Below are 24,856 nucleotides of genomic sequence, written 5' to 3' on the forward strand. Positions count from 1 at the left end.
ACGATGTGGTACATATACCCAGTGATCTTCATACAATGAGAGAACACACACATATAGATAGATAGATAGAACTTTTATGTGTGTGTCTCCTTGCCTATTATTATTATTATTATTATTATTATTATTATTATTATTATTATTATTATTATTATTATTATTATTGTTCCCACTACATACACTAAAAGTCATACGTATATGAAAGAACGAAAGAAAGAAAAGAAAAAAAAAAAAAAACACAACCACAACAGTTTGTGGTTCTCATCTCTCTTTCATTTTCTTTCTTTCTTTCTCTTGTCTGTCTGTCTGTCTGTCTTTGTGGGATCATCACATGTAAAGAAGAAGAGGGGCCGAGGCGGGACCAAAACATCTAAACAACAAAACAGACAAACTCATGGCTTGAGAACAAAGAAGAACACAAACAAAAAAAAGAGTTGGAGTACAACAACGAAAACAAAAACAAAAATAAAAGGTAAAAAGGAAAAAAAAAAAGAAATAATGTGAAGGAAGAGATAAAATAAAAGAATCCAATCAATAATAATGAGCGTTAAAAGCAAAAATAAATACAAAATAAAAACAGAAAAACGAGGCAAGAAAGACAAAAAGACAAAAAGACAAAAAAAAAGAAAAAAAAATAAGAGCTATTATTAACCACTTAAAACTGTAGTATTCGTAGTAGTAGTAGTAGTAGTAAATACACCCTACAAACTTGTACTCAACCTTCTATTTCGTTAACGCGTGTATATAAAAAATAAGGCCCCCTTGCTTCCCTGTCTAGGTTTTTTTCTTCTACCTGTTTGCCTCTTCGAATTAGACTCGCGTTACTACACACATATCGGTTCGGAGAGAAAAAACGAAATAAGAAATTCATTCCTTTCCCACCATTATTCCTTTCTCTCTCTCTCTCTCTCTCTCGCTCCCTCTCATAGGCATACACACACACATATATTATTACTTTCCCCCGCCTCATTTATCTCTGCTTGTGTATTTCACTCAAATTAGCAAAAGCAAAGGAATCGGTGGGAATAGGTGTGCTTGGAGTGCCTATTAGCATGCTGCTGGGACCGGCGCTGCTGGGACCAAAAGAACTGTGTGAACTCGAGAAAGAGGTGTTGGTGTAATTCAACAAAGTGTTAGACACAACAGTCGACTGACCTGGCTGAAGAAAACATGGCAAGACAATATTTCCGCACAAAATCAATTGTGGCTGTTGTGGTATTAAGGGAGATGGCGTTGATTGCAGTGGCACCCAATCACGGAGCCCTGCCCCATCTGCACTTGGCACAGCAGTCTCAGTGCTGCTTCTCCCACCATATGCATTATGTGTGGGATTATACAAGAGAATGCCGGGAGCTGTTTGTGTGCCCGCAGCGGCCGCCGTCCATTGCTGTGGACTCTGCGGTGTTCCTCCGCCCCCCACCACGCACGGCTGCGGCGATAAGGGCGGGGCTGCGGGTGCATAATAGCCGGCAGGAGGAACACTTCCCATCACGTAGGCGGCAGCAGCGGCGTGAACAATCGGACGAGCACCATTATTGTCCATGTGAGTGTTGACGTTATCGATATAGGCACCATTATTATTATTATTATTATTATTATTATTATTATTATTATTATTATTATCATTATTATTATTATTATTATTATTATTATTATTATTATTCATATGCATTGCGGTATGGATGTGGCTCGGAGGACTGTTGATTCCCACTGGAGATGCACCAGACGTTAACGGAGAGGGCAGGTTTGGTTCTGACAACATGTTAAGCGGCCTCACCGGCATCTCATGATGGGAATGTCTCTCATGTTGACACTTCTCTCCTCGCGCTATAGACACACGCAGAGTCTTGTTGTAAATCTTATACCCATTCATGTGATGTATCGCCCTCTGTGCGGCCTCTTTTGTTGTGTAAACCACGAATCCATAACCCTTCGGATGTTTCGTTTCCTGATTATGAATCACACGAGCGGAGACCAATGAGCCGAATGGTTTAAATAATTCCGTGAGGTGCTCATCCGTGACGTCCGTTGGAATGTAATTCACAATAAGATTACACGGATCAGGTCCAGGTCCCATCTGTTAGACCCGAATAATAATAATAATAATAATAATAATAATAATAACACTGTTTTAGAACTTGGATTGTCTTGACTAACTATAGTATAGTGTAGATATTCAGAAGAGAATAGAAGAGTTCATTTTTAATGGAAGATAATCGCAATTTCAAATATTTTTTTTTTTTTTACTTTCCCTATGGCTATCTCTCTCTTTCTCTCTCTCGTTTCTCCTGTAATTAGGATACCCACAATATTACTCATTAGAGTCGCCAATGGACAATTGCCAGATGTTTTTTTTCGCCCTCTTGTCTATTTTGTGGTACTTTCTTTTTTTTTTTTTTTTTTTTTTTGTTTGATTTCCTCTTTATATTATCTTTACCGCATCGAACTTCACTAGACTAACGAATCCGGTCATTCTGCAACTATATATAAAGAAACCAGGTATATAGCGTTTAATTAATTTCTTGGTGTGAACTTCATACCCTGCGATCCGGCCCCAGAACAATTCCCTACACATACAGAGAAAGAAAGAATGAAAAGAAAAAAGAAATGGTAATTGTTTTCAGCAGGAGACATACACAGTTCATTACATAAACAGGAACAAATAAGAAAAGAAGGAAAGAAAAAGAAGAAAAAAACAGGGGAAGAAAGGGAGACAGACAGAGAAACGTGAAATAAACAAATACAAACAATATATATATATATATAAGCAGAAAAGAAAGAAAGAAAGAGTGTATGATGTTGTACATGTCTTTTTTTTCTGTTTTCAGCACTAGTTACATATCAGCAAAAAAAAAACATCCTGCAATCTAGACCTTTTGGCTTCAGTGAAGTGAGAGAAAAAAAAAGAAAAGAGAAGAGGATCTGTTGTATCTTCTTCTTTTTTTCTCTTCTCCGTCGTTTAAGCTCACAACACCACAATAAACTCGCTTCACGCCATGTTTTCTGATCTTTTCCCGTGCAGAGAAAGATAATTCAATTCATTCCATAATCTTTCTTACAAAGAGCAGATATATAAACATATATGTATATACACTTGACACACATACACACACTATCAACAACCCTGTCCAATCTCTCGCCTTTCTCTATCCGCCATACCTCTTTACAGTTTTTTTTTTGTTTGTTTGTTTGTTTGTTTTTCTTTTTTTCATGCTCTGAGGTGGAGCCTGTTGGTTTTTTTTTTTTTGTTGTTGTTTCATTCTTCTGTCTCCACCTCTTGTTTCATTTCTACGGCAATTTAAAGGCCGTTCTATACATCTCATGTACTTTTTTTTTTTTTTCTTCCATGTACACATAAACAGACAAAGGATACTCTGTTCAGGAGGGGGGAAACAAAAAAAAAAAACACGAACAGCCGAAACTATTACTACAACTACAACTACAACAACAAGAACAATGATCAGACTGCATCCCTATTCTACTATACCTCATTTATATATATATATATATATACTACAACTACAACTACAACAACAAGAACAATGATCAGACTGCATCCCTATTCTACTATACCTCATTTATATATATATATATATATATATATATATATATATATATATATATATATATGGGTATAGTGAAATGGAGCAGACTACATCTTAACTATCACCTAGTGGAGGTGAGGCGATACTCTTTGGGGCGCCGCCCGATGGTCCTTGTTGAATGCGTGCTGTATTGCTGTTGTTACTGCTGCTCCCATCGGGGTGGAGATTCTGCGGTAGACGATTTACAAATGGCTGCAGTCGATTTGCCATCACACGTGGCCGAAGTGATTCTACGGCTCTATTGCAGCCGAGACAACGAAATCCTTTAAATCCCATGAGTGCATCAGGTGCCCCACTTCCCGTGTGTTCTTCCGTTACAAGTCGTTGTAGTTGTGCCATATCGTTCTTTGTGGCTTTTCCATCCAACATATCCCGCAGCACGTTGAGGGATTTATCCAGTGTATCAATAAGACCAGCATTGGTGGCGTTTAGTACTTGTTCCACCTCACGCATAAGTCGTTCCAGTGCATTCTCCACATAATCACGTTCCGCTTTATTTGCCACAAGTGTAGCGTCTGCTTTGCGATGATCAATTTGTTCGATATAATCACGCAATGCACTTAATTCATTTGTGGTACCATCCCGCATACTGCTGAAATCGTTTGCATGATCAGCAATTTGTTGTTGTAATTTTTGAAGTGTTTCCTCCTGTGCGGCGGCTGCCAAACCAGCTGTTTCTCCATCCCCACTCTTACCAGCACCAAGTTCTAATAAGTGACGAAGGTGTCGTAAGTCATCTACAAGACGTTCCAAAGCTGTACGATCTGCTTTGGTATCATCCAGATCGTTAATATTCGCTTCTGCCTTACACATACGTTGTTGTAAAGCATCCAATATTTGTTGTAAATCGTTTATGGTTTCTCCATAGTTTGGTGTCTCGGTAGTAGTTGCTTGTAGTGATCCTTCCTCCTTTTCCTTCATCTCTGAAGTAGATACTGATGGTTGATGTAGACTACTCTTGTCTGCCTTCTTCTCATCCAACATATCACACATCTTTTGTAGTGCATTAGTGTCTCGCTGTAGTTTTTCTAATGCCTGTCGAAGAGCATCCAAATCCTTATCGTAATTACGTAAACCAGCTTGTTGAAGATCAGCCAATTGACGTTCAAGCGCCTCCACAGTGGCACGTAAAAGTGCAAATTGTGCTGGATTAATACCAGTATCACCACTTGTTGTAGCAGATGGACTGAGAACACTTCCAAGTTTGGCGTTCATGCGTTCTTGTGCCTGATTTAAGGCCTCCAGTTGATCCTTTAGTTTTTGAATATCATCTTCCATAGCCTTTCTACGCTCCGCATCCTCTTCTGCACTCCTCGTATCCGGTTTAAATGTTGGACTTCCTGGTGAGGCAGTACGGCGCTGCAGACGTTCCACATCATCCTCCAGTTTTCCCACTCGTCGGAGTAAATCGTCCGTATCAATTCCAGATTTCGATTCTTCTTGTGATGAGGGTTTCTTATCCGCAGCACCTCCTTCAGCTGTAATGGTGCGCATATGGTCTACATCTTCGTGTAAACCTCGCATCTCATTCAACATCTCCGCCACAACACGATTGAGATATGCAATATCCGCCCCATCCTGCTGAAGTCGATCACAGATGGATGCGGTAGGACCCAAATGTGCTCCCGGATCTCTGGAGTGCATCATGGATCCACCACTACTGATGCGAAACATAGGTGTGCTGGAGGAGGCTCGACCAGAACCCCTTCCAAACGTGGGTGATGGAGATAAAAATGGTGCTGAGGGATATTCACCACTGCGAGATGCTGCACGAGGTCCAGAACCAGTTCTGCCTTCTTGTTGTTGTTGTTGTTGTTGTTGTTGTTCTGCTGTATGAGTTTCTTGAACTCCTGTTGGTGCACGTTGTGTTTCCGGTTCCTCTACACTCACTCGTAACTGTTCCGTTGCTCGTGCGGGTTGTCTTGGTTGTTGTGTTTCTGCATACTGCAATGGTTGTGTTGATGCTTGTGATGACTGCGATTGTTGTTGTGGTGGTGTCAGTCGTCGTTTTTCTTCCCTTCGACCCGGTGGCTGCATTTCTTCTCCCGTCACTGCAGAGATTCCCTGCGCCTCTTCCTCTGCGAATAATCCCGGTTGTTGTTGTTGTTGTCCTTCTTGTTCGGGGGTGTAGGTATCTCCAAGGTGAAGTTCCTCACGGGCGCGATTGAGAATCGTATCTCCCACCTTCTCATCTCCCTCATCCACGGATTCTCCTGTGGTGGAAGTCCCCGTTACGCGTCGTTGTCGTCGCATTTCTCCAGAACTAGCAACAAGACTATCTTTTCGTTTTCGTGCCTCATACAACTCATCAATTGTCCGGCGTCGTGCATATTGTTGAAATTCACCCATGAGTTTCTTAAGCCGTTCCACTTCATCCCATAAAGCTTGAAGATCAACAGGTTGATCAGCACCTTGACTTTTCTCTGATGTATCCTTTTCTTCCTCATCTTTCAATCCTGAAGTGGATCGTTGTTGTTGTTGTTGTTGTTGTTGTTGTTGCTGTTGTTGTAGTTTCTTCAATTCTGCTTCTCTCTCCGCATCCCGCTTTTGCAAGTCCTCCAGTTGTCTTTTCAAATCTGCAATCTCATCATCTTGTCGCTCATTATCCACCTCTGACTGTTTGGCACGTTTAATGATGTTTTTAAGAAGTAACTCCAAGGGCTGGAAAGTCATGGAATAACTGATAAGACTTGAGAGGTCCGTCTCAGTCAGCTCATCCACCACATCATACGGCATTTTTTTTTTCTTTGGTTTTCTTCTTCTGATTTCACACTATCTCTTGTTCTTTTTTTCTTTTTCTTTATTTCTTTCTTTAGAAGGAGAACACCTCACTTTTTTTTTTTTTGAGGTTTATTATCTAATTCACCTTCTTTGTGTTGCTGTTGTTTCTTTTTTTAATATACCTTTGGGGTTTCCTTTTTCTTCAAAGAACTCACCTCTCGGTATACGATTTCTCTCCTTTTCTAGGATGGCTTTGCTAGCAACTGTATTGATGATTTGTTCTGGAATTTGGTATTCCTTTCACTCTCTACAAATACAAATATATATACTAATATATATATATATTTATATGTATATTATTACCTTTTTCGCGTAATGCGCGTACTCGCCTGCTCTTTCTGCTGCTGTTGCTGATACTGCTGCTGCAGACAATAAGCTGATTAAAAACAAAAATAATAATAATAAAGAAAGAGAAAGGAAAGAAAGAAACAATATAAAAATAAAAACAAAAAGAGAAATTGTGTTTCAGTAATAATAACATATGTATAGAAGAGTTGAAAGAAATAGATAATATAAAACTAAAAAAAAGAAGAAAAGAGGATAAGACAACTAAATGTCCATCTTCATACGTGTAGTAGTACTAACTATCATATATATATATATATATATGTATTCTTTTTTTTTTTTCTTCTTCTTCTTCTTCTTCTTCTTCTTTTGTAGAGACACATGGACTGATTTTGATTCACTCCATCCCACATATCTCTCACACACTGTCATCTCTAACAAATCCTGCGGCAACCATCCCATTTCACTTCTTTTCCCCCTGCTCTGTTCATCTACACATCCCATGGAATGCGAACCGGCAGTAGTCGTCGTACATCTTCCTTCTCTGCCAGCAACTTCTCCTCTACAAACCGCCGCAGTGCCGGCATCACCTGTGCATTCTCAATCTTCAATTCCTCACATGTCTCTAACCAGAGAAAGTTCGCCGCATTTGGTTTCCCTTTACTCGGCGTATCGTCTATCAGCACGGTGTTGCGTGGAGTGGCGATGTCTGGATAGCGGCGGTACACCTCCCGCAGATCCTTCACCGTCGCGTGTTGATCATCCCGTGAAGTGGCGGTGGTGCGGCGGAACTCATCCGACGATGTGTGTTCGCGCGACCACACGAACGCAAACCGCACGGCGGGCGAATCGCTGCTGTGATGAAATATCGCCTCCATGAGTGGGGCGGTGTTGCGGGCGGTGGTGGAGCTCCACACGGCGAGATGACAGTGCGGCTGCAGCGCCTGCAGGGTCTCCATCACACCGGGCCGCAGCCACACTCGACTCATTCCAACCGTGATGGCATTCTCCGGCATTCCGGGGGGAATGCGACTGGCGTGAATACGCTCTAGTAAGGTGCCGCGTAAACCAAACACGAGTAACGGTTTCATTATAATATATATGTGAAGAGTAAATATTTTTTTTTTTTCTTAAGAGAAAGATGTAGAGGTTTAATATATATATATATATATATATATATATATATATATATATAGTGTGTGTGTGATGATAAGGTGTGTACGGGATACCCCCTTCCACAGACCAAAACAAAGAAGAAAAATAAGATTCATAACATAATAATATTGAAATAATTAAAGTGTACAGGAAGGAACAGTAAAAAAAAAAAAAAAAACTATATGTGATTGTAGAATACATTTGTTTCTTTTTTTTTTTTTTCATTTTTTGTTTCCAGAATAATTATTTCTTTTTATTTTATTTTGTAGTAGTTCAGCTCCTCAGTGCTGATGTTCTTTCCAGTTTTTCTTTTCGTTTTCATGTATGTACCAATATCTATCAAATATTGTTTTTCCCTCTTCTTATATATATATATGTATGCTGCTAGTAATTATACGTCTATTTGTTTTTACCCTCATCACGCTTGAGCCCACAATCACAAGTGAGGGGAATAAAAAAAATTCACCGCTAATAATATAAGAAGTCGTCCTTTCTCTTCAAACAGAGAAAAAAAAGAAAATCATTAAAAGAAGAAGATTAGAAAAAAAAAAAAAAAAAAACGTTAGTGTACGATACCATACTATATATATATATATATATATATATAAGTATATGGATATAAAGAAATGTGTTTTTTTTTTTTTACTTTTCTTTTTTTTTTTTTTCGCCCTCACCTCTTCTTCTCTCTTTTATGATCTCTCCTTTACCTTATCTTTTTTTTGTTTTGTTTTTCTTTGCTTCTGTATTTCTCATCTCCAGAAAAAGATATACTTCTCATATGGGGCAATAAACCCTTCAAACGTTGCCCGACCAATCTGCAGATCTGGCATTCCCATTAGAAAGAGTGCCACTATACAACCACAGCCAAGATAAAAAAAGATATTAGATATGATATAAACAACTCCCCGTCGTTCCATCCGCTGCTGTAGACTAAGTGCCCCAAAGAAGAGAATAAACCAAACAATAAATAAACACAATGCAATCATCCACGGTACCGCAATATAACTTGGCATCGGTTCCTGAAAGTAACCACCCTCAATAGCCATTTTGGTAATAAAAATAGTTTCCAGAAGAAGTGCCAAAACCCCTACCCATGCAGTCATTCCAAACCGTTTTCCTGGATATTCCTTTGTGGAGATGTATTCATAGTATTCACGAACACTAGGAATACCAATAAGACTCCACATGAGAAGACGAGCCGTAACCAAATGATGTTTAGGGGGCATGTGAAGAATATGCTTCATTGTAAAACAATTAATATCTTGAATAAATAATAATGCTAACAAAGCAAAAAACTGCAAAAATCGTTTAGGATTCAAAAAGACATTCCATTCATAGGAAACAAAACTACGTGGACCAAATTGACCAAGTATACGTTTCGCTTTCCCCTTGTAATCCTTAATACTACTTAATGCCGTCCAGTGAAATTCCTTTGCACGTAGTCTTCGTAGTGCCAAGATACCAAGTAAAGTTCCACCAGCATTACAGAGAAGTACATCTAATAAAAGATGATCCCACCAACATTCCTTAAAATTTGGAAGTACATGTTGAAAAGTAATTTCAATAATTTCAAAGCCAATAGATATACAGGTTGCCACTCGCCAATCTCTTACAATAATTGTTTTAACGAAATATCCAAGAGAATGAGCTAGAATAAAGATATCAAAGGCTGTTTGAACAAAGAGAAATGGATTATCTGAGGTATAAAAACGACAGTCTTCTGCATATTGACCCTCTGGTTGTGGTATAAGAAGTGAAGGATCATAAAATCCCATAATTGTACGTACCGTTTTTAAATTTTGGAACATCATAAAAGAGAGAAGAGCAATATAAAGTACAGCAACAACTAAAACTGCCCGCCAAACACATGGATGAGGTCTAATAAGAATAGAATCTGGAAAGTGAATAGCACCAAATACAATTAAAGATAATGCAGCTGCTAAGAAACCAAGTTTTACACTAGATACCACACTCATATCTGGATAGTAATAATATCGTACCATAAATAGAAGGACAGATAATAATATTGTAAGAGCACTGAGAGTGTGAGGAGTGTAAAAGAAATCTGCAAAATCAAACTCTCTAATATAGGGAGATGATTTTAGTCGCATATCCTTATTCTTATTATCGCTTTCATTACGCCGCTGTGTCTGTCCTACGCTGCCATTATTGTTCGCCATGGGACTTCTATCACCAGTACTATTCTCATTACTACTACCACTACTCTTTCCATTATTATTGTTATTGGACCTTTTAACAACGTTAACAAGCTGCTTTTTACTCATGTTTCAGTAATGCAGCCTGGTAATGTGTATTATAGACATATACATTTATATTTATATTTATATTTGTATAAAAGAAGAGAACAACAACAGAAAAAAAAAAATCATGAACATATTAAAATAAATAACACAGATATAATAATAATAATAATAATTCCAAAAACAAGGATGAAACCCCACCTCCATGGTGTCTAATTCCTAGTTTATAAATAAAGCTACTAACTGAGAACTTGTTGATACTTTTGATTTTTTTTTTCTTTTCTCGTACTGTTTTTTTCTTTTTTTTTTTATTTTGAACTCGTCCCTCTTCCTCTTCCCAATAAAAAAAACATCCCTCACTCCATAACCTTTGTTTTCGAATACGTTTTTACAAAATATTCGTATTTTTTTTTTTTCTCTCTCTTCTTTATTGAACTCCTAAATAGTAGTTTTTTTCCTTCTTCCTTCTATTTTTTATTATTGTTATTATTATTATTATTACTAAGTCTATCAAAGACATGCGTTCTGTTTACATATTCCATTGGGGTTTACACAGGTGTGTATATGATTAAACAACATTGTTGCCGTTAATCCCCGCTCTCCATTGTGTGCGGCCACTGCGAGATCCGCTGCGGTGCCGTGCACTAAACAACCCACACACGCCGCTGACCATATGGACATTCGCTGTGCCAGAAGACCAGCAATCACACCTGTTAACACATCTCCCATTCCACCTGAAGCCATTCCACTATTCCCAACATCCGCAATAACACAATGGGGAAGAAGTAATGGATTTGATGTTGTTGATATATTCATGATGTTATTTGTTTTTTCTTCTTCTTTTTCTTCTTCTGCGGTGTAAAGTACTGTACCAGGTCCTTTTAATAATACAACTCCCCCATATCGAGTGGCTATTTCTTTGGCAGCTTGAAAACGATTTCGTTCCACATCTGCAATGCTGCAGTTTAATAACCTTGCAGCTTCACCTGGATGTGGTGTTAAGATACGTGTCTTGAGTCGATCTATATATTTAATACCCTCTTCTTTTTCTTTTTCTTCTTCTTTTTTTGTTTCTTCTGTGTTGTTTCTTCTTTGCTGTTTACGTGATGCCAGAATATTTAAGGCATCTGCATCCCATACAGATGGTTTCTCTTCCACATGTGCTTGACAATATGCTTGCACCTTCTCAATGATGGTTTGACCCCATTCATCTTGTCCAAGTCCTGGTCCTACGGCTAGAGAAGTGGCCCATTCTAATCCTTCTTGCAAACTCGCAGGGTTTAATTCTCGCACCATCACTTCTGGACAACGACAGAGAAGTGGTGTCATGTGTTCTGCTCGTGTTAAGACCCGCACAAGACCAGCACCTGTACGTAATGCTGCCTCTGCTGCCATTATAATAGCCCCACCAAAGCCATAATCTCCGCCAATAAGTAACAATTTACCATTCGCACCTTTATGTGAACAAGGGGATCGAGCATAAGGGATTAATTCCTGCAAATGTGAATGGGTGAGACGACGACAAAATAAATCTTTTTGCCGTTCCTCTGCTAACATCCACTCACCTAATTCAAGGCAATTGTAATGTAACTTCCCTACAAAATCACGTGCACGTGCTGTGAATAAACCCGGTTTTAACGCAATAAATGTAACTGTATGATCTGCACGCACACAGGCACCCTCTACAGCTCCTGTTTCCGCATTTAAACCAGATGGAATATCAATAGCCACACGTGGAACTGAAAGGGAATTAATACGATCAATTAACGCCGCATACTCCGCACGTGGGGCTCCATTAATACCAGTGCCAAGTAAACCATCCACCACCAAATCAATATCATCCGCAATCTTTTCTGTTTGCCATGATTGTGCATCCTTAATCGTAACACCACCTCCACTCATAATACATTCCTTTCCCATCATCGTTTCATCTTCCACTTTTTGTTTTTCCTCTTCTTTTCCTCTTTTTTCCTCTTCTTGTTGTTGTCTTTCCATCATGTATTCTTTTAACGCTGCAAAGGCGGCAGTGGCCTCTGGTGGCATTCCATTCTTTGATTTACTCATTGCTGTCACTACAGTGACCCGCAGTCCGGCGTTGGCGGCGGCGAGGCGGGCGACGACAAATCCATCCCCGCCATTATTCCCCGCCCCGCAGAGCACAAGCCAATGTCGTTTGTTTGGATAATTGTGCCTGCAAGCATCAAACACCGCCGTGCCGGCTCTTTTCATTAACGCGTAAAGTGAAATGTTGTGCGCGGCCGCCGCCGACGCCTCAACTCCCCGCAGCCACGCCGCGCCCCACACGCACGACTGCAGCCGCAACTCACAGGCGCCGCTGGTCAAACAACGCGGTCCTAATTGACGCATCTATAGATAAATATACAGAGACAGATAGATACACCTAAACTGATAGATAGAGTGAGAGAGGGAGAGAGAGAGAAAGAAAGTAATTAATTAATTATTTAATTAAGAAGGAAAGAAAGAAAAAGAGGTATTGATGAGCAGGAAAGGAGTTATTATAAACCTCTGGGAGAAAGAAAAAAGAAAAAAAAGAGAATTAAAAAAAAACAGCACTGGTCAAGAAGGTACTTCAACACCGTATGATTTCTAGTATACGTTGCCAATAAAGAGAAAAAGAAAAAGAAAAGAAAAGAAAGCGAGAAAGATAAAGATATATATTAAGAAACAGTGGAAATAATGGGAAGAGAGGAAAAAAAAATAAAGTGAGGCCGACGCATGGGTTATCCACTCACTTTCTTTTTCTTTCCTCCTTTCCTCCTACATCCCTTTTTATTTTTATCCCTTTGCTATCATCGCCGTAAAGGTATATTATTAGCATCATGAATAATAGATTACAAACATTGGAACGTGCTAACAAGTAACAAAAAGAAAAAAAAAAGAACTAAAAAAAGGAAACATAATAATAATAATAATAATAATAATAATAATAATAATAATAATAATAATAATAATAATTAGAAAACACATAACACTCAAAATCCAAGACCCAATGCCTGTTCAAGGTCAAGATCCTCCTCTCCTTCGTTTGTGTTCGCTGCCGTCTCCGTTCCGCTATTTTTCCCTACGACTTCCGTACGCACACCATTACTCACATGACCAGAAGCAGTTTCCGTAGCGGCCATTTTCCTCACAGAACCATTCTCATCATTATCATTATTATTATCATTATTATTATCATTCTTTAAAGAAGATACATCACGAGGTCGTTTCTCTCCTGCCAAAGTAGTTTCCGTAATCGCCGTTCCTGCATCTGTATTCCCTTCACAAGATGTTGTACTGGATGATTCTGTATGATCTGCAGCTGCAGCCGCTGTTGTTGTTGTTGTTGTTGTTGTTGTTGAGTTGATTACATCTTTATATCCTGCGGCTTCTTTTACAAAGGCGGGTATTTTAGACATATCTTCTACTGTGATCACCGGTAATCGGGTCACACCTTCCTGGTATTGTCGTAATTGTCGGACAATATTATGAAAAGCACGAATACTAGGAGCGAGATCAATCTTTCCAGATGGAGCTTTTGGATCTACAGACATGCCAATGAAATAGTGACAACTAAATACCTTTGGTATATTATTATTATTATTATTATTACTACCACTATTACTACCACCACTCAAACGTTGAGATATCGTTGTATCATAGGAACCACTAACACCACTGTTATTATTACTATTACTATTATTATTATTATTCATAGGCGCCACACGAGTAGTTGATTTTTGTAAAATACGAGTTCGTGCCTCTACTTCTTCAGGAGCTTCATACCGTTTTGGGTTAAGTTGTAAACGTACATGTCGACAATTTTCCAACGACTGTGCACGTGATTCCGCTGTTCCTGCCCAAAGGAAACGAATCTTTGACTCCACCGCATCTACATAACCTTGATAGCGTTCTGCATCTGTACAAGATACCTGTACATGTAGATAATACTTATATTCACCAAAGAATTTCACAGGTTCTAAAAGTTTACTCCAAACACCATATGGACCAAATTTTGCTTTTGTTTCTTCTACAGAACTTCCCATATTAGCACTACAAATTTCATGTCCTCTGGCAAATTCTGCACATAATTGTCTTAAATTAGTTAAGGTAACATTATAACAGGCATTCCCGTAGGGAACAGCTGGAGTGAGAACAGGAAATAATGCCATGGCATCTGATTTAGATTCCCGTGGATCCCAACATCTTCCAAGGTTTGTTTTTACACGCATAGTTTCTGTTAAGTAAATGGCTCGATTCTCCTTTCCAATTTCATGTGGATTTGCAGAAAACCAGGTGTGATAAATACGGAAAAAACGAACCACCATCCCAGCTGCATTTTGATTAGGATGACATTGACAAACAAAGGCTACAAGAATAGCCCATCCAATACCACTAGGAAATCCAAATGTATTACTGTAAATTCCACGAGATTTACCCCAGGCTTTAATAAAACGTAAGGCTTGTCGAAAAGATGCCTTACGGGGAACGAGATCCATAATATTATGAGCCACACGTACAGCATTACAACTCAAAACAGATTGATCATCTAATCCTTGTAAAAGATCATCTGTAATAACCTCTGGTACACGATCTTGTCGAATAGATCCAAATGATAAATCAATATCAATTCCATCTGCTACCATTGCAATAAGTGGTACACGGGCATCATGAATACAGTGAAGTTCTGTAATACGAGGTTCATGTTGTAAACGAGGGGCAAGTGTATTAAAAAAGTGTTCACGTGTAATTCGATTAGGGGCAATAAGAACAATATCAATATCACTACCAGAGGCATGTACATTATAGCGATAGGAACCGGTTGCAAAAATACGTCCCTCCACCTGTGCGGCGGCCTCTGCAGGCATTCGGAATTCTGTGATCATTGTAGATCGAATCCACGCACGGACAATATTGTTAATATGCTCCAATACCGATCGGCGTCTGTTGGCCTCTTCCTCTGGTTCAATACCGGCCGCACACCACTCCACAAGAGGGACGTTGTGTTCTTCTTCCTTTGGTGAGGGGCCATCGGCGGAGATGACTTTCTTCGCTAGAAATGATTTGTCATTGCGCGACATGGCGCTTTTCTAGCAGCAATAATAATAATAATAATAAAAAGGGTAATATATTTTTTTTCTTCTGTTTTTTTTTTATTAATATTTTATTTTTCTTTCTTGATGTGTGTGATTGTGTGTAGTTGTCTGTTTTCTACTTTTTTTTCTGTTTGTTAATAGTTGTTGTGAGTATTGTTGGTTTTTAAGCTATTTTTCTTTTTTTTTTTCCTTCTTCTTTATCCTTATATAAATGTATATATATATATATATATATATATATATATATATATATATATATACCCTTATCCTTGAATTAGATTTGATTTCCTGTCTTTGCTCTTCCTTAAACATAAATAAGAACATTTAATGCAGAAGAAATCATTAAGATAACAATAAGAAAAGAAGAACAAAAAAAAGAAAAAAGAAACGAAATATATATATAAACATAAATATATATATAAATATAAATAAATATATATATATTAATAAACAGACGTAAAGAGTCAAAAGGAAAAAAAAACCTTCGTCTTGACAATTTCGATGATAAGCAAAAGCACGTGTAACAACGTGGGATATTCACTACTGATAAAAACATACGAAAGAAAAAAGAAGAAAAAAAAAGGTACACAAAACAAAGAAAAAAAAAAAAAATGACATGCGCATCAATAATGGACGATAAAATGATTAATTATTGCGGTAAAGTAGTCATTCATATTATCCCCCTTTTTTTTTTCTTTGTTTCGTTTCGTTTTTTTCGTTCTTCTTTTCTTTATCCTTTTTGTTTTGTCTTTTTTTTATTTTGACTTCCACAGAATATATATATATACAAAGTCTTCACTAAAACGTTGTCGTTATATATATGTGTCCAAAAAACACTCGTAATTCTCACTTTAAATAAAATGAACTCATCCGTCTTTTTTTTTTTCTTTCTTTTGTGTACATAGTTTTGATCCAACTGGTGTTTTCTTTTAGCGGTAAATACGGATAATTACAAAAAAACCAACAAAAAGAACAACAAGAACAGCAAATAACTCGAGCGTATACTTCACAAAAACAAAAAAAAAAACATATCATCATTATTTGTCAATCTTTAGTAATGGTACCTCTCTCTCTCTCTCTCTCTCTCTCTATCTTTATTTCTTCTATTTACTTTTGTTCAAGCAAGATATCCAGAGCAGATGGATTTAGTGTGATTCGAAGTAATTCCTGTGCGACCGCAAGATTAGTAGCCGATTCCTTTTCATCAATCTTTGCACGCCCATTAGAAGCAGCAGCGGCAACAACAGATGAGGTGGCAGTTGCCATTGCAAGACGATCCAAGAGAGATTGTAATAAACTTTGAAATAACGGTTCACTATTATTCCATTGACATTGTAAAGATGCCCGACCACGAACCGTAATACCCATTGCATGTATTTCTTGTACGGCTGGTTCTGATACCGCTATCGGTGTGGCCATCGTAGTAGCTGTACTATTAGTATTACTATTACTATTACTATTAGTATTAGTATTAGTAGTAGTTGTTGGAATCTCATCAGTATTATTAGTAGTATTAGTGGGTCCCATTATTCCGCAGACGACTACTGGCTGTGGGCCTAATGCGGGTTCCACTCCCATCATAATATCTGCTGCCTGCACTAATGTCACTTTACGCCGAGCATCATAACAAATCCCAACGGCATGACAATTCGAACAAATAAACCGCCGCAATTCCTCAAAACGGGGTTCACCGGAAATATCAAAAACATGCAACATCACATCTGCCATTAAACTTCCAGTGAGATGAACTGTTTTTTCATATCGGGTGAATCCCATCGTTGGCAGTGGTTCTCGCCAACTGGTATGAGCCGCATGTGGACCTGCAAAGCATCGAACCATGGAACTTTTACCAATTCCTGTGGGTCCAATAATCGCAATTTTTAATGGACTAGATAATAACATACGGGCCCCAACAGAGAAAGATAAAAAACCTTTACATCGTGCCATTTCTTGTTGTCGGGCAAAATCAAGGAATTGTGTAAAATTATATCGTGCATGAAGAGAAATTACACGTTTAGAGGCATCTGTGGGAGTAATATCTTCAAAATCTGTTCGAAATGCACGTACCTTATGTCGATTGAGTAATCGATGACGTAATGAAGGGTTAAAATAATTAGACGCTGTTGGTATTTTTAATTCTTTTTCCTTTTGTTGATATTGTGCTAAATTATATTGATACCATATGACATTATCTCTCGACATAAAATAAAAATCAGAGGATACTAGAGAAACTTCTAAAAGATCATGCATACTAAGATAAGTTAACATATTTACAAGTAAAGACCATTGAAGCATTTTTAATTCACCTCGACATTTTCGTCGTGCTTCTCCCGTGTGATCCCGACGAGAAACAACAAGTTGAAGTTCATAATAACATGCAGAACAAATACGATGTGTAGTTGAGAATGAAGATGATCCAGATGGTTGTAGTTGTTGTTGTTGTTGGGATGGTTGACGTTGATGATATGATGATCCTATCTGTTGTAATGATTGGGATGGAGATGATTGTAATGGTCGTGTAGATGAAAGTATGGAATTTCTCTGTCCATGTACTTTATCACCTATTCGATGAGGCGTTGTGGAGGATGCGGTGGGACTCTCTACTCCATCTAAGAAAGAAGTAACAAGTGAACCTGTCGTTCCTGTATGATTATCCCCACGTAATGTAATGAAATGTGAACAACAAGCAGCACAGAAAATCCGTCCACAGACACGACAATGATGTCTACGATTAAAAAGTGAAAAAGAGACATTACACTCATGTGCCATACATGTCATTACTTGAGCATCCGGCATCCAACACTCTTCTGAGCATAAACGAATATGTGATGTATCTAATGTTGGTTTGGCCAATGATCGTGAGGTGTTTGAGGTTGGGTTATTCATCACAGAACTGGCAGCCATGGATCCTGCTAAGGAATGTACGTGTGGAGTACGGGGAGAAGTACTACCACCGTAAGCAGCCACACCGCTGGTGCTACCACTAGCATTACTATTATTATTGATATGACTACTATTGTTATTATTGTTATTATAAATATTGCTATTGCTGTTATAGGTGCTGTTGTTACTACTGTACGGCACAGAGACATGAAGGGTTGTAAAGGCTGGAGAGGATCCCATCTCCCGTGCACTGGCGAGATCTACATGATCCATTTTCTTTTTTTTTTTTTTTTCTTTCCTTTTCTACTGTTTCCCTTTAATTAAAACACACACACAACACACAAACAGGCAGATCACTAAACTGTGGTTTAGATTACTCTTCGTACCTTTTGTACTTAACGATGTATATAGCTAACAGAAAAGCCTATATAATGAAAAAGAAAAGAAAAAAAAAAAACAGCATAAAAGAAGAGCAATGAATTTTAATATTCTTCCCCCTTACCCCTCCATAATCCCTTAAAATGAAATAGAATATATATATATAGATGCATTTTATAAATGTTGTATTTGTATTCACCTGTAATCATGTATTCATAACAGATATGTAATAATAATAATAATAATAATAATACACTACACTACAATTCTTTCCATATCATCCCACAAAAGCCAATGAACCGAAGACGCTTTACCGTCGTACCAGATCTATCAGAGAATACCACCGCACCAGTTGCAAAGAGATACCAATCATGAAATTCCAAACGTACAGGCATACAAGAAGAAGTAGATACTGTTGATAATGCCGTATTGTTATCATCCGTGTTTATTCCCTTATTTGCCTCATACGCCTTAGACTCCTGCATTAGTTGTAATAGTTCTTCACTAAGTACATGCATTGGTGGATGTTCTTGTTGAGATGCCAAATCCGTTGCTCGTTGTGCCGCATCAATTGGACGAAACATCTCCGTTCCCTCCTCTGCCGAATATAAACGCTCCCGCGCAAACAACAAACGTTTACGTGCCAAACGTGCCTCATCCGTTTCCTCTTCATTTTTATTACTATTACTATTATTATGATTATTACTCTTATTTCCACGCCACCATGAGCTCAAATACCCTCCTTCTTCCCTTTTCTGTTTCCCCTTCTCTTCCTTTGAGTTTCCCTCCACTGTTGTTGGGGTGGGCGTTGGTGGAAAAAGTCGGTTGAAGGCGGCCTCGTGGTGGCGCCGCTCGGCGAGGTACCGCACAAAGTGCCCCTCATGCGGGCGGAGCACAAACAGGCCGTACGCCAAAAAACCGGGAATAATCAGCCGGCGGAGTTGACGGTAGAAAAGTTCCTGCCGACGAATCCGCAGCGCCCGCTCAGAGATACTGCGGGACTCCGCACGATTATTACTGTTGTTATTATTATTATTATTATGATTATGATTATTGTTGTGATGGAAGGCCGTGGCCGCAGCACAGATGCAGAATGTGCGGTGCAGCATGATCTCCGGCTCCGTACTCCGGTATATAGGAAGATAAAAGATAATGGAGAGAAAAAGAAAAAAAGAAAGAGATGATAGATAACATGAGAGAAGCATAAGAAAAAGAAAAAGAAAAGAAGAAAGAGATGATAGATAACATGAGAGAAGCATAAGAAAAAGAAAAAGAAAAGAAGAAAGTCACGCTTTGTTTTTGTTTTTTTTTTTTAATTCTTTCTTTTTTTTTTAATCCAGAAGCTCAAACTCATCATCATCATCATCCAAGTTCTGTGCGGCCTTAGACTTCTTACCGTTGTTGTTATTCCTTCCCCCAGCAGTTGAAGAAGATAATGAAGATGGAGGTTTTGTCAAGCATCTCTTCACACCCACACAAGCCCTCTTCCCCACATGTTTCCCTTGAGTCATTTCAAACAACGCAAAAGAAACGGTATCTCCCGGCTTCACACCATTCTCCGCATTACTCATGTGAAAGAAAATAGACTCCCCAGTTTCATCCAACACAACAAAACCAAAACGTCCTTCCACCACTTCCCGCACGGTTCCATAATGTCGTTTCTCATCATCTGTACTATTTTCTGCAGTGTTGGGGAGACGTTGGGCGGCATGTTTTTGTTCCGCGCTGCGATCAATAATAACACGACGAGCTGCTGTGCGATCACCGGCTTCAAGACAAAAACGTACATAACGTCCACGTCGCAGTTCTGCTCGTCCTGCGAGATCTAAATCTTCTAAACTAACCGTAAAACGTGGGGCGTCATCATGAAGACTGCCGCTGAGATCCAACTCGGCAATAACACCTGTGCCAGCAAGGGAATCCCAGTTCTCAACATATCCATAGAGTGTAATGGGAGTAACAGGCTTTTCTTTACCGGTTACCGTATCATATAGACGAATACGATGGGCAACCGAAAGAGACTTTGAACCTTCACTCTCACTTTCCATTGATGTTGTTGTTGTTGTTGTTGTTACCACAGACGATTTCTCTGAGGCGAGACGTGCCTTTAGTTTCTGACTTGGCTCTATATCTCGCACATCAAACGAGACAGTTTGTCCCTCTGTTAAATAAAATCCCCCATCCAGTGAAGAACGTGGAAAGAAGAAACTAACTCCCGCCGTGTTGTTTCCTGTGGACTCTGATCCTTTATTCCTAATAGCATCTGCTGCTGTGGATGTTGAAGAGGCATGAAGACCTTCTTTTTTAATTGTAGAAAGTTCCGTTTCTCGCAGAAATCCGTAACCACGACGGTGCATAAAGGACATAACAGTACCAACACGTCTAGTGGCAACTTGTGGTGTTAACGATTCTTTTAATTCACTACTGGTTTTGCTCTTCTGAAATAATGGAGATGATGATGACACCAGAGCAGCAAGTCGCCATCCTGATAATCGAAACATCAATGATGAATAAATCCAGAAACGAACTAAGATTAAGTTGTGGGTGGGGGGTGAGGCGGGTCGTAAGTCAACAAACTATGTGGATTAAATCTATTATGTACTTTCCTTTCGCTTTTTATTTATTTATTTTTTTTTTTTACTTTTATTTTCTTTCCCTTTATGTGTTTCTTCACAGTACTCTTTACTGAAAAAAGAAGTTTTTTTCTGTTTTTTTTTTTTTTTTTTTTTTTTTTGTTTCCTTTCTGGTATATAAATAAAAAATATATTTATTTATATACAACTTCAGGCACCTCTTTGGGATGAAAGCTAAAGAATGGGTCAAGAAAGAATTCAAAACAAAAAAAAAAAAACAGATAGAAACAAAAATACAAACACACGTATAAAGGCATGATAAAAACAACAATAAGTATTTAGAGTATTAGATACAAAGAAGGAAAAAAAAAGAATGTCAATAAGTGATGAAGGAAATAAAATAAAAAATGCTGCAAAAAAAAAAAGTATTTGAATTCAATGCAACCCCCAAGGAGCAATATATAATGACGATGCTATTACAATGTCTACTATCTTACAACCCTTATTCTACCTCTTTTAGAGACCAAATAATAATAAAAATAAAAGAAGGCGATAGGTCTCTCTAACCACTAAGAGTTACTACGACAGCATTGCATACAAACGTTTTAAAGTCATAGAAGAAGATAATAATAACAACAATAAAATAAAATAATAACAAAAAAAAAAAAAAACAGAACAAAGACTAACACTAATGATCATTCAATGATGCATATACAATTCGACAAACATCCCTCAAGAATTGCTGATGGCAATTATCAACATCATATATCTAAGATACAAAACGTGCATCAATCCAAGATAATGAAGTGTAATTGCCAGAAGCCGCAGAAGCAATACCACCAGATGCAGTGGAAGGATCTTCCTTCATCCCTTCCTCTAAACGATGATTGAAGTCCTTTTTCTCCAATATAAGGTCAGAGCGTAGACGCAAAAAATGTATCTCTCCAGTAGCAGTACCACAGGTTAACCAAGTACCATCGTCTGAGAAAGAAAGACTCGTGACTGGAGCACTACGATGTGCCGGTACAGCAGTAGTAGTAGCAGCATTAGTACTAGTAGTAGTAGTAGTAGTAGTAGTTTTAGTAGTTGTAGATGTTTTTCTTGTTGTTCTTGTTGTTGGAGTAGTCATCGTTGTCATTGGAATTGTCCCTGAAGAAGTACGTCCCCATCCCCCGCCTGTTGTAGAGGAAGAGCGTAGATACACAAATGCCACAGGTGCGTAGGAGTTCTGTGATAAATCCCAAGCAGCCACTCGACCATTACTTTCCCCAGCAAAGAATACCGCAGGATGTGTAGGAGACCACCGTAAACAATTCACTAACGCGGAAAAACCATCAATGTTAATACGTCGCGACCCAAGCCAAAGAAAACAACTCCCATCCGCCGCAGCCGTAAGAACAGTATCACTGATACGAGGATCCGCATGAAGTGGATGTGGGGCCACTGCCACAACCGCAGCGCCATGTGCAGGAATGCTATTTCCCACTCCTGGACTGCGTGATCTGTGCATTGGTGTATCTGTTGTATTTGAAGAAGTATCATTCGGTGAAACCATTGAACTAGAAACAGGTGGAGTTGTGATTGAACGAAATTCCACTACACGTGAACTTTTTGTACGTCCTTCTAGAACATGACCATCAAGGCAACCAATAACAACTTTACTCATGGCATCAGCTGCCTTATCAACAAAAGCTGCACATGAACCTAAAGAACCAATAAATTGTCCAGTCATTAACCCATCACGGCTTGATGAAGGTAAACGCAGTTGCTGTAAAGACCACATACATACACGACCCTCCTGACTCACAGAATAAAGGTGATGGTAATTCGCATCTCCATGAACTGCCATACTAAGAACAGGAGATTGATGTGTTTGTGGTGATGGGAAGGACTGCTCAAATGGCCCCATAGCAGCACCTGCTACAACAACACCTGATGCTCCTGTATAAGCTAATGTTCCTAAATTTAACGATGATGGTCTTTCAGGGTCAATAGACATAACGGCACTTCTACATCCCTGTAATGCATGATCAATGCGCCATACCAAAATAGAACCATTTGCAGCTCCACCAAAAAGAAGATGAGGACGATGACGTGTACATGCAAGAGAACGAATCTCACTTCCAAAACGAAGTGGCACAACTGCACAAGCTCCATCATCCTTTTTACCACGTGGAATACACCACAAAAGCACAAGGCCCTTTGATGTCCCAATATTCTCTGATGATGTAGAGATAGTTGTTTCACCACCACTTTGCAATGATTCGTTGTGCGATACATCACCCGCCTTCACCTCCACACTATGTGGCTCTGAAAGAGCGGCTGCAGAAATAAGTGAATCGTCATCAGCGTCAGTATCTCCTTCAGATAAATTGTACTGAAGTACCGCAACATCCAGCACGCAACGACCCTCACATCCTAACCATGACTCTGCACGAAGTGAGTGTGATATAAGCATTGCAGTTCCAATCATTGACGTAACACGAGATCGTGCTTCGGAAGAATCTTCCAGTGGTTTATCAGAAACAGACGTCGTTGTCATATTGAGTGGCAAAGAACGAGCAGAGGTATTAACAGAAATATCTTCAATATCATCCGTAGGTTCAAGTGAAAGTGCACCAATACCAACCTCTATTTTCCACGAATTCGGACCAGGACCACTAGTATCTACTGTAAACCCTGTTTCTGATTCAGTCTGTGCTTTATTTATATTTTCCCCTACGCCAGTTTCAACGGTTGACCGTCTATTTAACATTACCTGTCGAACTGATAGTGAAGAGGGTAACTTCCGTGTCGTTTGCGTTTTAAGCTCATCCAGTCGTTGTTCCCCACGTACACTCACCAATGATGCCGTTGAACCCACACGACCCAACTTATCACCCTCAACTACACTGTTTCCTACAGCCAAACTTGAAGCCGAAGATCTCGCTGTACTACTACGCAGAAACGCAGTCGAAGATTGCGAACCACCGCGCTGTAGCTTTAACTGCTGCTGTTGCTGCTGCACAGAGCGCTGCTTAGCCTCACGTGCAGCGCGAATTTCTTCTAGCTGACGACGCTTTTCAGCCAAATCCATTCTTTAAATAATCTTCCTTTAATACGAAAAGCAAAGCAAGTATCATTAAAAAAAAAACATGGAAGCACAAGCCCATACAATAATGAGAAACCAAAAAAAAAAAAATTTTAATAATAATAATAATAATAATAATAATAATAATAATAAAAATAATAATAATAATAATAATAATAATAATAATAATAATAATAATAATAATAATAATAATAATAATAATAAACTAATAATAAAAGCATCTACAAAAACGAAATACAAGAATTCCTAGGGATTTTTCAGTATCTAAACAAACACAAAAACAAACCACCATTTAAAAAAAAAAAAAATTAAACAACGTACAAAAAAAAAAAAATGACTAAGAAGAACCATTTTCCTTCCCACACACGACCCTTGCAGACAATAACTTCTCTGTCAACGAAAATTTACTAGGAGAGCAATTAGTACAACCATCACCACTACCAAACAAATCGTGTCTCACACGTAGACGAACAGCATTTTCTTTATTCTCACGTAAAACATCTGTATACGCAGACTTCAACCTGGCCTTATCCCTCTCCAACCGAGACACTCTACCATCCAGGAAACCGCATTTTGACTCTGCATCACAAAGACGAGACCGTGCCAACTCCAAGTCAGCCTCTCGGGCACGAATAGCTTCTTCACGTTCACACATCAACTCATCATAAATAAGATCACGATTCTTCTCCACCTCAGCCTTGGCGTCCTCAGTAGCACGCAGGTTCTCCGCAAGCTCGTCGCGCTCACCAGT

The 24,856-nt window shown here is 38.8% G+C and overlaps 11 protein-coding genes across 11 annotated transcripts; all 11 read right to left on the bottom strand.

Annotated features, from left to right (window-relative positions):
* Positions 1–967: 967 nt before the first annotated feature.
* TM35_000291350 (RNA-binding protein) lies at positions 968–2,074 on the bottom strand (the record flags this gene model as incomplete). Its single annotated transcript, XM_029028292.1, has 1 exon — positions 968–2,074. The coding sequence occupies one exon, from the start codon at positions 2,072–2,074 to the stop codon at positions 968–970; it is 1,107 nt and encodes a 368-aa protein (XP_028880319.1).
* Positions 2,075–3,656: 1,582 nt separating this feature from the next.
* TM35_000291360 (uncharacterized protein) lies at positions 3,657–6,338 on the bottom strand (the record flags this gene model as incomplete). The annotated part of the gene is made up of 1 exon (XM_029028293.1): positions 3,657–6,338. The coding sequence occupies one exon, from the start codon at positions 6,336–6,338 to the stop codon at positions 3,657–3,659; it is 2,682 nt and encodes an 893-aa protein (XP_028880320.1).
* An 821-nt stretch (positions 6,339–7,159) lies between these two features.
* On the bottom strand, positions 7,160–7,759 carry TM35_000291370 (uncharacterized protein; the record flags this gene model as incomplete). The annotated part of the gene is made up of 1 exon (XM_029028294.1): positions 7,160–7,759. One exon carries the CDS (start codon positions 7,757–7,759, stop codon positions 7,160–7,162), a length of 600 nt encoding a protein of 199 aa, XP_028880321.1.
* Positions 7,760–8,572: 813 nt separating this feature from the next.
* Positions 8,573–10,108, bottom strand: TM35_000291380 (phosphatidylserine synthase; the record flags this gene model as incomplete). The annotated part of the gene is made up of 1 exon (XM_029028295.1): positions 8,573–10,108. One exon carries the CDS (start codon positions 10,106–10,108, stop codon positions 8,573–8,575), a length of 1,536 nt encoding a protein of 511 aa, XP_028880322.1.
* Positions 10,109–10,594: 486 nt separating this feature from the next.
* TM35_000291390 (putative protein kinase) lies at positions 10,595–12,451 on the bottom strand (the record flags this gene model as incomplete). The annotated part of the gene is made up of 1 exon (XM_029028296.1): positions 10,595–12,451. One exon carries the CDS (start codon positions 12,449–12,451, stop codon positions 10,595–10,597), a length of 1,857 nt encoding a protein of 618 aa, XP_028880323.1.
* A 626-nt stretch (positions 12,452–13,077) lies between these two features.
* TM35_000291400 (putative poly(A) polymerase, putative,polynucleotide adenylyltransferase) lies at positions 13,078–15,165 on the bottom strand (the record flags this gene model as incomplete). Its single annotated transcript, XM_029028297.1, has 1 exon — positions 13,078–15,165. One exon carries the CDS (start codon positions 15,163–15,165, stop codon positions 13,078–13,080), a length of 2,088 nt encoding a protein of 695 aa, XP_028880324.1.
* Positions 15,166–16,287: 1,122 nt separating this feature from the next.
* On the bottom strand, positions 16,288–18,336 carry TM35_000291410 (putative small GTP-binding protein Rab7; the record flags this gene model as incomplete). Its single annotated transcript, XM_029028298.1, has 1 exon — positions 16,288–18,336. One exon carries the CDS (start codon positions 18,334–18,336, stop codon positions 16,288–16,290), a length of 2,049 nt encoding a protein of 682 aa, XP_028880325.1.
* Positions 18,337–18,701: 365 nt separating this feature from the next.
* Positions 18,702–19,550, bottom strand: TM35_000291420 (uncharacterized protein; the record flags this gene model as incomplete). The annotated part of the gene is made up of 1 exon (XM_029028299.1): positions 18,702–19,550. One exon carries the CDS (start codon positions 19,548–19,550, stop codon positions 18,702–18,704), a length of 849 nt encoding a protein of 282 aa, XP_028880326.1.
* A 222-nt stretch (positions 19,551–19,772) lies between these two features.
* TM35_000291430 (uncharacterized protein) lies at positions 19,773–20,942 on the bottom strand (the record flags this gene model as incomplete). Its single annotated transcript, XM_029028300.1, has 1 exon — positions 19,773–20,942. One exon carries the CDS (start codon positions 20,940–20,942, stop codon positions 19,773–19,775), a length of 1,170 nt encoding a protein of 389 aa, XP_028880327.1.
* Positions 20,943–21,783: 841 nt separating this feature from the next.
* On the bottom strand, positions 21,784–24,090 carry TM35_000291440 (dynein intermediate chain; the record flags this gene model as incomplete). The annotated part of the gene is made up of 1 exon (XM_029028301.1): positions 21,784–24,090. The coding sequence occupies one exon, from the start codon at positions 24,088–24,090 to the stop codon at positions 21,784–21,786; it is 2,307 nt and encodes a 768-aa protein (XP_028880328.1).
* A 352-nt stretch (positions 24,091–24,442) lies between these two features.
* Positions 24,443–24,856, bottom strand: TM35_000291450 (myosin heavy chain; the record flags this gene model as incomplete). Its single annotated transcript, XM_029028302.1, has 1 exon — positions 24,443–24,856. A coding segment is annotated over one exon (414 nt), but the record flags the coding sequence as incomplete, so codon positions are not given.

Source organism: Trypanosoma theileri, assembly GCF_002087225.1.
Source record: "Trypanosoma theileri isolate Edinburgh chromosome Unknown TM35_Tth_29_V1, whole genome shotgun sequence".
NCBI lineage: Eukaryota > Euglenozoa > Kinetoplastea > Trypanosomatida > Trypanosomatidae > Trypanosoma > Trypanosoma theileri.